At 41.0% G+C, this 13,279-nt stretch overlaps 1 protein-coding gene across 1 annotated transcript; it reads right to left on the bottom strand.

Annotated features, from left to right (window-relative positions):
• Positions 1–8,527: 8,527 nt before the first annotated feature.
• LOC123113962 (phenylacetaldehyde reductase) lies at positions 8,528–11,128 on the bottom strand. The gene is made up of 6 exons (XM_044535301.1): positions 10,855–11,128; positions 10,573–10,748; positions 10,286–10,474; positions 9,776–9,938; positions 8,991–9,177; positions 8,528–8,875 (listed from the first exon to the last, which is right to left on the bottom strand). The coding sequence occupies exons 1-6, from the start codon at positions 10,985–10,987 to the stop codon at positions 8,731–8,733; spliced, it is 993 nt and encodes a 330-aa protein (XP_044391236.1). The 5' UTR covers positions 10,988–11,128; the 3' UTR covers positions 8,528–8,730.
• Positions 11,129–13,279: the final 2,151 nt, after the last annotated feature.

The raw sequence follows: 13,279 nt of genomic DNA, 5'->3' as shown, positions 1-13,279 counted from the left end.
TTTTTTTTGCATTATATCTACTATATTCCAACTTTTCTATGGCAAAAACTCATTAAAGAAAACCATAGAATCATCAAAACAAGCACACAACGCAAAGAAAACAGAATCTGTCAAAAACAAAACAGTCTGTAGAAATTTGAAAATTCCGAATACTTTTGTAACTCCAAAAATTATGAAATAAATTGTTGTACGTGAGGAATTTATATATTAATTATCTTCAAAAAGAATCAACTTAACATCACTCTTCTGTAAAAAAATTACAATGAATCTCGTGAGCGCAAAAGTTTCTGTTTTTCAGCAAGGTCAAATAAACTTTCACGCAAGTCTTCCCAAAGGTTTTACTTGGCACAAACACTAATTAAAACACAGAAAACACAATCATAACAATAGCATAATTGTGCTAACACTCAAGAACAGAAAGCAAAAAGCAAAAATAAATTTTATTCCTTGGGTTGCCTCCCAACAAGCGCTATCGTTTTACGCCCCTAGCTAGGCATAACGCGTAGGATCTAAGTTTTGTCATCTTTGGTTCTAGATCCATAAGTGCCCTCATGATTGATTCATATGGTGGCCTAATTCTTATTCTAGGGAAGTGTTCCATTCCCTTCCTTGGTGGAAATTGAAATTTAGTAGTGCCTTCTTTCATATCAACCACGGCACCAATAGTACGCAAAAACGGTCTACCAAGAATAAGTGGACAAGACGGATTGCAATCAATATCAAGAACAATAAAATCTATGGGCACATAATTCCTATTTTTAGAATAAGAACATCATTAATTCTTCCCATAGGATTTTTAATAGTAGAATCTGCTAAGTGCAAATTTAAAGAGCATTCTTCAATATCGATAAGACCAAGCACATCACATAAAGATTTCAGAATTCTAGAAACACTAGCACCCAAGTCACATAAAGCAAAACACTCATAATTTTTGATCTTGACTTTGATAGTAGGTTCCCATTCATCATGCAATTTTCTAGGAATTGAAACTTCTAATTCAAACTTTTCTTCAAAACCTTTCATCATGGCATCGAAATATGTTTACCAACAGCTTTATTTTGTTCATAGGCATGGGGTGATTTTATCCTGGATTGCAACAAAGAAATACAATCAATCAAAGAGCAACTATCATAATTAAAGTCTTTGTACTCCAAAATAGTGGGCACATCACTTGTTAAAGTCTTGACCTCTTCAAAACCACTTTTATCAATTTTTTCAACAAGATTTTCACCCTCCGAATCATAGGGACGCCTTCTAACTAAAGTTGACTCTTCTCCAATACCCTTTTCATCAATCTTAAATTTACTAAACAAAGAATTAATATAAGAAACTCCAATCATTTTAACATCTTCATCACTTTTACAAAAGAAATCACTAGAAAATGCTTTTTCTAAAAATTCTCTTTTAGCTCTAAGCATAGTGGTTCTTTTCTTACTTTCATACATAGAAACATAAAGAGCTTTAATTGATTCATCTACTTTAGGCACAAAAAAATTCATCTTGAGATTTTCCACATCATGAGCAATTCTATCAACACTTCTAGACAAATCATCAATTTTATTCAACTTTTCTTCTATGGAAGCGTTCAAAACCTTTTGTGTGTTGATAAATTCTTTAACAATATTATCAAGATCAGAGGTTTTTCTATTATTATTGTAAGATTGATTTCCATAGGAATTACCATAATTATTAGAGTAATTACTAGGAAAAGGCCTAGGATTAAAATTACCTCTATAAGCATTGTTGTTGACATTATTGCGTGAAATAAAATTCACATCTATGGCATCACTATTTTGCTCAATCAAAATAGACAAAGGCATATCATTAAAATCAATAGGAGCACTTTTACTAGCAACCAATTTCATAAGAGCATCAACTTTTTCACTCAAAGAAGAAATTTCTTCAACTGAATTAACTTTTTTACTGGTAGGAGCCCTTTCTAATGTCATTGTGAATAATTTGCCATAATATTACCAAGCAATTTGGTGGATTCACCCAAGGTAATTTCCATAAAAGTACCACCTGCGGCAGAATCTAAAAGATTACGAGAAACAAAATTCAACCCGGCATAAAAATGTTGTATGATCATCCAAAGATTTAACCCATGAGTTGGGCAATTCCTTAGCTTCATTTTCATCCTTTCCCAAGATTGTGCAACATGCTCATGCTCATGTTGCTTGAAATTCATGATCTGAATTCTAAGGGAAATAATTTTTGTGGGAAGAAAATACTTAGTGATAAAAGCATCTTTGCACTTATTCCAAGAATCGATACTATTATGAGGCAAAGAAGAGAACCAAATTTTTGCAGAATCACGCAAAAACAGGAAATAATTTCATCTTGACCACATGATTGTCCACATATTTTTTCTTTTGCATATTGCATAATTCCATGAAGGTATTAATATGGGATGCGACATCCTCATTAGGAGTACCAGAAAATTGGTCTTTCATAACAAGATTCAGCAAAGCAGTATTAATATCACAAGTCTCCGCACTACTGGCGGAAGGAGCAAGCGGAGTGCTAATAAAATCATTGTTATTGGTATTTGAGAAGTCACATAGTTTGGTGTTCTCTTGAGTCATGATGACCACACAACAAGATTGCACTCAAAAAAAATCCGGCAAGAAAACGACGAACGGAAAAAGAGAGGCGAATAAAATGGCAATTTTTTGTGAAGTGGGGGAGAGGAAAACACGAGGAAAATGGCGAATAATGTAAATTACAAGGAGATGACATTTGTGATTAGGAACCTGGTTGATGTTGAAGATCTTCCCCGGCAACGGCGCCAGAAATTCCTATTGATGTCACTTGAAGCTACGTCGGTATTTCCCCAAAGAGGAAGGGATGATGCAACACAGCGGCGGTAGGTATTTCCCTCAGATATGAAACCAAGGTTATCGAACCAGTAGGAGAACCAAGCAACACAACATAAACAGCCCCTGCACACAAAGAACAACACCTCGCAACCCGACATGTTAAAGGGGTTGTCAATCCCTTTCAGGGTACGGCGCCTCAAGATAGGCAAAGGACGTGAGGTAAATTTGTAGAAGATTGATAGATCGAACGCCAAATAAAATAAATAAGAATAAATTTCAGCAAGGTATTTTGTATTTTTGGTTTAATAGATCTGAAAATAAACGCAAGATAAAATAGATCACAAAGGAAAATATGATGAAAAGAGACCCGGGGCTGTAGGTTTCACTAGTGGCTTCTCTCGAGAAAAATAGCAAATGGTGGGAAAACAATTACTGTTGGGCGATTGATAGAACTTCAAATAATCATGACGATATCCAGGCAATGATCATTATATAGGCATCACGTCCAAGACTAGTAGACCGACTCCTGTCTGCATCTACTACTATTACTCCACACAACGACCGCTATCCAACATGCATCTAGTGTATTAAGTTCATGAGAAAACGGAGTAATGCAATAAGAACAATGACATGATGTAGATGAGATCCGTTTATCTATTGCGGCAGACATAGATCTCATCTTGTTATCCTTAGTAGCAACGATACATACGTGTCGGTTCCCCTTCTGTCACCGGGATCAAGTACCATAAGATGGAACCCACTACAAAGCACCTCTTCCCATTGCAAGATAAATAGATCAAGTTGGCCAAAAAAAACCAAATATCAAAGAAGAAATACGAGGCTATAAGCAATCATGCATATAAGAGATCGAAGAAGACTCAGATAACTTTCATGGATAAAAACATAGATCTGATCATAAACTCAAAGTTCATCGGATCCCAACAGACACACCGCCAAAATACTTACATCATATGGATCTCCAAGAGACCATTGTATCGATAATCAAGAGAGAGAGAGAGAGAGAGAGAGGAAGCCATCTAGCTACTAACTACGGACTCGTAGGTCTACAAAGAACTACTCATGCATCATCGGAAAGGCACCAATGGAAGTGGTGAACCCCTCTGTGATGGTGTCTAGATTGGATCTGGTGGTTCTGGACTCTGCGGTGGCTGGATGAATATTTCATCGACTCCCCTAGGGTTTCTGAAATATTGGGGTATTTATAGAGCAAAGAGGCGGTCCAGGGGGCACCCAAGGTGGGTACAACCCACCAGGGCGCACCTGGGCCTCCTGGCGCGCTCTGGTGGGTTGTCCCCTCCTCGGGACTCCCCCCAGGTGCAACCAGGGCCCAACTTCTTCCTTTTGGTCCATAGAAAATCATCGTGAAGTGGCGTGGCATTTGGACCCTGTCTGATATTGATTTCCTGCGATGTAAAAAAACATGCAGAAAACAACAAGTGGCACTTGGCACTATGTCAATAGGTTAGTACCAAAAATGATATAAAATGACTATAAAATGATTGTAAAACATCCAAGAATGATAATATAACAACATAGAACAATAAAAAAATTATAGATATGTTGGAGACGTATCATATATCAATCTTTACCTCTCGACCATTTCGAGACTCCTCGTCATGTCTGTGATCTCATCCGGAACTCTAAACAAACATCGGTCATCAAAAACACATAACTCATAATACAAATTGTCATCGAACGTTAAGCATGCGGACCCTACGGGTTCGAGAACTATGTAGACATGACCGAGACACATCTTCGGTCAATAACCAATAGCGGAACCTGGATTCTCATATTGGCTCCTACATATTCTACGAAGATCTTTATCGGTCAAACCGCACAACAACATACGTTGTTCCCTTTGTCATCGGTATGTTACTTGCCCGAGATTCGATCCTCGGTATCATCATACCTAGTTCAATCTCATTACCGGCAAGTCTCTTTACTCGTTCTGTAATGCTTCATCCCGCAACTAGCTCATTAGTTACATTGCTTGCAAGGCTTATAGTGATGAGCATTACCGAGAGGGCCCAGAGATACCTCTCTGATACACGGAGTGACAAATCCTATTCTCGATCTATGCCAACCCAACAAACACCTTCGGAGACACCTGTAGAGCATCTTTATAATCACCCAGTTACATTGTGACGTTTGATAGCACACAAGGTGTTCCTCCGGTATTCGGGAGTTGCATAATCTCATAGTCAGAGGAACATGTATAAGTCATGAAGAAAGCAATAGCAATAAAACTTATCGATCATTATGCTAAGCTAATGGATGGGTCTTGTCCATCACATCATTCTCTAATGATGTGATACCGTTCATCAAATGACAACACATGCCTATGGTTAGGAAACATAACCATCTTTGATTAATGAGCTAGTCAAGTAGAGGCATACTAGGGACACTTTGTTTTGTCTATGTATTCACACATGTACTAAGTTTCCGGCTAATACAATTCTAGCATGAATAATAAACATTTATCATGATATAAGGAAATATAAATAACAACTTTATTATTGCCTCTAGGGCATATTTCCTTCAGCCTCGTCCCCGCAGGTGAGCGCCAGGAGGTGCTCCATCTCGGCCTTGTCATCTGCGCCACGCCAGCAAAATCCTGTCCCTAGTCAACATAACGTAATGGCGGTGCATGGTGGGATGGAGGGTGGCATTGACCAGGGTTGAGGACGGCGGCGTGGACGGAGTAGCCGCAGGCGAGGAGGAGTCGCACGGTCCAGGAGCCGATGAAGCCGCTGGCGCCGATGACCAGCACCATCTCCCTCCTGGCCTCCCCAACTCGTGTCGCCATCTCCCCTGTCCTGGTGGACGACGACAAGGTTCGTGCCATTGCAGGCGAAATTGATGTCGAGGGTCGGCTTGAGCAGCACCTCCTCTGCCGGCAGTGACACCTCCTAGCTCCCGTTAGGGTGGTCATAGAGCAGAGGATCTCCTTATAGGCGAACACATCAACCAGCCGATGACGGCGCTGCTGATAGGTGGGGTGGCACTCGCCGCCCGATCCACCCTGATTCATCTTCTCCCATTGTGCACTCTCTCTCATATGCCCTAGCTTTCATGCCTCTCCCCACCTAGCCCTCACACCTCCTGGATTCGCCATAGGATGGGTTGGGATGCTAGATCCATACGCCGACGTTGTGTTTCTCGCGCGCTCCAGCTTTCGTTATCGCTCTTCACCAATAGTGCACCGTGGTAAGTGCTTGATGAATCCATTTATTTCCCAGATCATGATTATGGCAAGATGGGTGCATATGAGCTCAGCGAGTCAATGACTATTTTTTTTCTTATTGTTCACCTTCGAATCCATAAGTTTAATTATTACATGCAGTTACACATTTATGAATATCTTTTCATTCTCACTAAAACATTGTTTCAAAATACCCTCACCACTGTTCACTTTTATAACTCCTTATTGCTGGTGATAATAAATACAAATTTGATCGCATGCCATCTATGTCGTGAAGGGTTGACTTCCCACTTATGTAAGTAAAGTCTTGTGCACATTGCACAAAAATAAGGGACTTTTTCTCGCTCAAAAGTATGGCTAGGCATGATTCTCGCTTGTGGAGAATTGACCCCAATGCAAAAGCGAGAGGATTTTGATCATTTTTCTTAATCCTTGATCATGTAAGGCGACTCTACTGCCAAGTCAATCTTGCTTGTGAAGGGTTGACTTCCCACGAACACGAGGAAAGTCTTGTGCATATTGGACAAAAAATTTCCTAGGTCAAATGGTAATCCTGAAGAATTGACTCCCCAAAAGTAACGAATTTTTTCTAACTCTGCTCAAACATATGGCTAGGCATGATACTTATACCAAACTTTTATATTTCTTTACAATACATTTTCTTATTAATTTATTACCTCCATCTGGGTTTATTGGGCCCCGTCTTTTTTTGGCTAAAGTTTGACGTAACTAATAAAATTTAAAATATATGTCACATAATTATACTAGGGGAAAAATCTTTCAAATACGAATCCAACAATATATTTTTTATCATATAATTTATATTTTGTTAATATTATATATGGTCAAAGTTTGATCCAAAATACAAGTGGGCCCAATAAACATTGACGGAGGTACTAGTATGTTAACTTATATATTTTAAATATTTTATTGACTCAGTTAGCATCACATAGCAATGCTGATAATTATTGATGATGTTGTTGTCCTTATATTGTACTTAATATATGTCATCAAAATATGTTTGCGCCATGTTAAATTTGATGTTCAAGGCATCGTTCCATTTGAGGAATTTTGTGATCAAATGCGACAATATGTAAAAGAATAAAATCTCATCAATGTGATATCTTTTTTCATAATGTATAGATATTCGTGCGCGTGTGTGTGTGTGTGGGTGTGCGTTTGGTGTGTATATATACATACATATATAAACAGTGGTTTCTAGTGTATGATTACATATAAAAAAATAGAAATTCTAGAGTACATAAGGTTATGAGCTAGCATACAATCACTTGCATGTTGATTTTTACTGGGTTTTTTTTTATTTTGCTTCAAATGTGTGACATTTTCCGATCATCCGGTGTATTCAATTATCAATCCACTCATATCGTTTGTGTTCTTTGTGCTAGATAATGATATAAAATCGATTATAATAATCATTAATGAACATCAAATCAGTTATTTGATATGCTTGTTGTAACGTGTGAGGTACAACTAGTATACATAAGTGCTCGTAGCATTTCTCAAATAAAATTCATCATAATAAATTAAATACGAGAGTTAAACCTGTGGCACATAAAGCATAAGAATCTCACTAAGATGCATGTAGAGCAACCATTAGTGTAGCAACCATCACACTAAGTTCCTTAATAGTAATAGTAATAGTAATAGTAATAGTAATAGTAATAGTATTACCCTAAAAAATAGTAATAGTAAGAATCATTTATGTAATTTACATGGGCGGTATTATGTTGAAATACTTTAACAGCTGAATCTTGATAAGGGATCCCATGTATGAAGATATAGGGGATACCTACTTGTGGCGAGAGTGAGACGGGTAGATAGTGTCAGGCAGATCGAGGACTACTCCGGATCTCCTCTAGTCAATTTGTGTGCAGTGGCTATAAAAGTTGCAAACATGTTCCTCTTGCTATGTTCTTCTTTGTTTTGTCGTGTCTTTAGCTTTCAATTCAAGGAATGTTCGGTTCGCGAGATTCTAAAAACGTAGTAACAGAAGAAAAAAAGCATAGGCATATTATATCAAGTGCATGTGCAAAACAGAGGGTTGACGAATTTTGTAAACTTCGGTGTTTAGTTCGCAGAAATATTAAAAATATAGAAATCCTAAATAGGCATGGGAAAAATCAAAGTTAAACCATATGAAAAAATTTAATGTTATTATACACTAAGAATATCAGTCTCGTTCTTCGTGCATGGGAATCTAAAAATGTTATTATACACTAAAAATTGAATGTTATTCCCTTTTATCCATTTTGATGACAAGTATTTCCGGACGGAGGGAGTACAGTACAAGCCATGAAAAGATTTGACACGAACATAAAGCCATGAAACTGAATTTGCGCAAAGAAATCCGATTTTGTGGGCATTTTTAGTTTCATTATTGGCTCAGTTTCGAGAGTACTGTTTTCTTCTCTCTTATCATGGACAATTATTCATCGGTGATCTTCCTCCTCGCAACACGCAAAGATTTGTAGGAACAATCTAGCAAGAGAACCATTACAGTGTACCAGCAGATCAACCAGCCGTTATTGCACAATCATACAGCAGGCAACAATAAGGTCTAGCACTGGGCTGGGCACAACACATCTCAGAAGCAAGGTTTGATCATGAGCCAGCAACAGAGGGGAAGGAAGGAATACAGTGCACCTAATAATAATCCAGCCATCACCATCAGGCGATGCATCCTCTGCTCCGGAGGCTCTCCACGGCGTCCCTTATGATCTTCTCCAACGGAGTGAACTGCAGGCCCAGCGCCTTCAGCTTCTTCGGCACCGCTTCCGCTCTCACCAGCCCCGGCTGCGTGTCCTCGGGGAATCTGCCGACCAAACCGATCAAACACGAAGAGATTAACAGTCCATTTATGTTGCTGCTTGCTATGAAATTATTGTACTCCAAACATGTGAAGTATGTGTTCAGTGTGTGTTGCTTACTTTGGGACCTTGTAGTCAGGGTAGAGCTCGGCGACTTTCGACGCGAAATCGCTCCAGTGACAGATGGGCTCCACGCAGAGGTGCCTCCCGGACGCCGACGGGTTCTCGAACAGCGTGATATGGGCTAATGCGACGTCTTCCACGTGGACTGGCCCAATGAAGAAATCCTTATACTCCTCAGTGCAGCCTGTGTGTGCAGAGAGATGTGTTTAGGAGGTGTTTCCTTATCATAGCAATCACACACATAACCGGACAAGAAAAGTCTTGTGCATAGCAAGTGCAAGTAATTTACGTTGCCAGGTTATGAATGCCAATGCAGGATGATTTTCAAATTATGGTTTTTATGCCAAAGCAGAGGAATTGTTGTGTAAAGTATGGAGCAGAAAAGGGTTCAGATATGACAAACCTTGCAGTTACTCTCTAGTAGTACTAACCACTGCAGAATATGAAGTAGTACAGCGTAAGTAGCATCATTTCGGCCAGTTCTCGTAAAGTACAAGTACAAATTCGATCATCCATTTGCTGATGCTTAAGGTTGTGAATTTAGATGTTATATGAAGGTTTCATCAGGAAAAGAATGTGTTCAGTTCGTACAAGTTCATGAATTGCCCCTGCTTCAGTCTGTTACTCATGATATTATTGCTAACCTATCAGCAAACATTCTAGAGGTACTAAGCAATGATTAAAGAGTAGTACTATATAAATTTCTTTATCTGGCAAATTATGAAAAAGATCTTAAACTATGAACAGAGAATTATCAAGACTGCATGATCGTAATAGCGTACCTTCAAGTAAGCGAAGAAACATGGCCATGCTAGCATTGATCCTTGGCGGAATCATCGGGCCCAAAACAGTCCCTGGATTGACAACAACTACATCCAGTCCATTCTCCTCTGCAAACTTCCATGCTGCCTTCTCAGCCAGTGTCTTTGAAGCAGGGTACCAGACCTGTCCAAGAAAAGATAGAACCTGAGATAACCGCGTTTCATCTTAACAATTTTACAAGATGCCCTCTATGTGCAAAATTTCTGTCCATTGATTCAATAGAATCAAATCAGATTGGGGGGGAAGTTGGATCATTCTGTCATCTGCACAACTGAGCCATATGTGATTTCATCCTTTTCTAAAAAAATACAGTATGTGATTTCATATTTTCATCTCATCAAACAAACTATGCACTTCTGCAGTAACAAACTGTACTGCACTGCAGGTTGCAGATAGCATTTCCATGCACTGCAGGTTGTTTTTGGCATGGTTAGTAACTGCACTTTTGTAAGGTGGTCGTATCATCTCACCCCGTTCTTCTCGCAGTAGTCGATGTCGGTCCAGCAGCGCTCGTCGAGGACCTCCCCGGCGGGCCACCCGGGGCTGGGCACAACGGCGGAGACGGACGAGGTCACCACCACCCGGCGCACGCCCCCGGCCTCCTTGGCGGCGCGTAGCACGTTGAGCGTCCCCTCCACGGCCGGCACCACCAGCTCCTTCTGCGGCCACAAAACGCCACCCCGTACTGAGAGGACTGAACTCTGAAGCAACAACGGCGGGACGGTCACGGGGAGCACGCGGGGCAGCACAGCGGTACCTGCGGGTCGAGGACGCGGTCGACGGTGCAGGGCGAGGCGAGGTGGAAGACGCCGGAGCAGCCGCGCGCGGCGGCGAGCATGGCGGCGCCGTCGAGGAGGTCGCACGGGAAGAAGCGGACGCGGGCCTCGTCGCCCCCGGCGAGCGCCAGGAGGTGCTCCGTCTCGGCCTTGTCATCTGCGGCACGCCAGCGACAAAATCAAACGGTGGCCTCCGCCGCATCGCAGGTCCGTCTCTGGTCAACGTAATGGCGGTGCAGGGTGGGACGGAGGGTGGCACTGACCGGGGTTGAGGACGGCGGCGTGGACGTCGTAGCCGCGGGCGAGGAGGAGGCGCACGGTCCAGGAGCCGATGAAGCCGCTGGCGCCGGTGACCAGCACCGTCTCCCCCCTGGCCTCCCCCACTCCTGTCGCCATCTCTCTCGCTCCCGGTGTGTGTGTGGCGTGGTGTGTTCCTTGCCAACTGGGGACTGAGTAACTGACCACCCCACGTGGGTGAGGACTGAGGACTGAGGAGACGATGAAGTGCCCGAGTGCACGGCTATCGAGTGGTGTGGGAGGTGGCTACCAGTTTTTTTTTTCTTAGGATAGAACCTAAAGATTTTATTGATTCGCTTGGTGCCAGTTCCAAACTGACAAGATAGCTACTGTTTTGGATCTTGTGCAAAAATCAAATTGGTGCTCCCAAGTGGGGTAAGGCTGTCTGCTTGATTCAAACGTCTTTCATTCCATTTTCAGAGTCTCTTTGCTTCAGACGAATATCATACCACTTCCAGAGTCTCTTGGTTCACAGGTTATTTAAAAAAAACAGAGTCAATCCACTAATTTAGCTGAAGAGAATTGCGCAGTTAATCAGCGAAAAACCAAGGAAAACTGACACAATCCGCTGAGCGGCACACACTGAATACCCCAAACACACCTGATCTACAAAGAGTGCCTCGTCAATATTAAAGCAGCATTATTCTCTTGAATCCTATAGAATAGAAAACTAAAATAAAATTAGATTAAAAAATATGTTTGGTAACACCGGAAAGCAAAAAAAATGTAGGAAGATGTTCGAGTGGGTGAAACTTTCTTTCAAAATAGTGCAAAGCAATCCTTGTAAAATTATAATCCTATGAGTCAGATGATTTATGAGGAGAGATTCATAAGGATTTAAATCCTCCAAAAAAATCCAATAAAATTCGTTTGAATTAAAAGTGCCCTAGGCACTGGGGGGTTACTGGGTTGAATCCTATATAAAATTTGCTAAGAATTATTACCTCCGTATCAAAATGAAAAACGTTTTTGTAGGCTAATTTTTATGCGGAGGTACTACTTTGAAAGAATCCTTTATTTTTCTAATGCAATCAAACTAACAAAAATCTTAGAGATATGAATAGATATGATACCGTGCTTTCAAATTTGGGTCGGTCATTTTTGTTTCGAAGGATGGCTGCCAACGACGTGTAACGCCCCGACCACAGTGACATGTCCTGGCTGTTATGCCTGGTAGGATCTAGACTGGACCGACACTAGTCTTTCCTACACACTTGGTCCTCACTCATGCACATCCGGGGTTAACTTTTCAGTCGGCCACCCATTCTTAAATCGGTCCAAGCTCCAAGCCAAGCACGCCTAATTTTGAGGTTCCTTTCGGATGGGCTCCTGGATAAGAAAAAAAATTGTTGATATGAGTAGTCTATCATCTATCATTCATATTAAAGCAGGCTCTCACATACACCCCATTCAAAGGAACCGGCGTCCCGGGCGGCCCATAGCAATGTTCCCTCTTGGGCCTGTAGTGATATTTGTTTTTACATCCATCCTTGTAATCTTTAACAAATCCTCTCATGAAAATGCTGAAAATAGTCACTCCAGCCTGCCCGCGAGGGCTAGTAGCCCCGAATACTAATAGATCTTGAATATCAACATGGTGCCCAATATAAATATTTGCTCTATAACATCAGCATGGGTACTTAGACTCAAGAAAAGGTATGATTTTGCCTACATTGCCAGTTTCTAGAATTTGTGCAACATGTGTCTACCACTTGCTATTTTAAGTTCTATTAGTCAAATTTGCATTCTTAAGAATCATAGAAGCGGCAACAAGTAATGAATGTGAAAGTGGTTTGCATTTTTGCACACCATCTTCTTCTGAGCCTTTCCACACAAGGTTGTTAGCTTGGTCTAGCGATAATAGTGTGGTTGGCTTCCTAGACCGGGTTGAACTTTGGGGTGCAAGTTGTATCTCTGGGTATATTTATCCTATATATGGTTGGATTCCATGTTCTATTGATATAGACCAAAATTGATTTAAAAACTAAATGATATCATTAGCCTACCATTGTCAATGTTTACAATTTAAGGAGTGTGTATCTATTAATGTCGTTAAGCTCTTCAGCGTCAAAACATTTATTCTGTGGCGCATTTTTTTCTACACATGAACTCTTCAGTTTGGCGATTCTATCAGGACCATACGTAGCAGAGCCAAATCAACCAACGTTCCTACTTTTAGATTGGTAGGACTATTAGCATTTATTTCAATAAAAGGCAGAAACCGCCCCGTCCAAAACTGATAGAAAGAGAGAGAGAGAGAGAGAGAGAGCAAGGGAGAGAGAGAGAGAGAGAGAGAGAGAGAGAGATGACCACACCGAATTCGGAGCCACTTACTGCGACCACCACCCCATGCTCATCTTTGTCCTTGCCGTTCTCCTTCAAGACCAGCCC

Source organism: Triticum aestivum, chromosome 5B, assembly GCF_018294505.1.
Source record: "Triticum aestivum cultivar Chinese Spring chromosome 5B, IWGSC CS RefSeq v2.1, whole genome shotgun sequence".
NCBI lineage: Eukaryota > Viridiplantae > Streptophyta > Magnoliopsida > Poales > Poaceae > Triticum > Triticum aestivum.
Note: the sequence above shows the minus strand (reverse complement) of the source record. Positions and strands in the feature narration are given on the sequence as shown.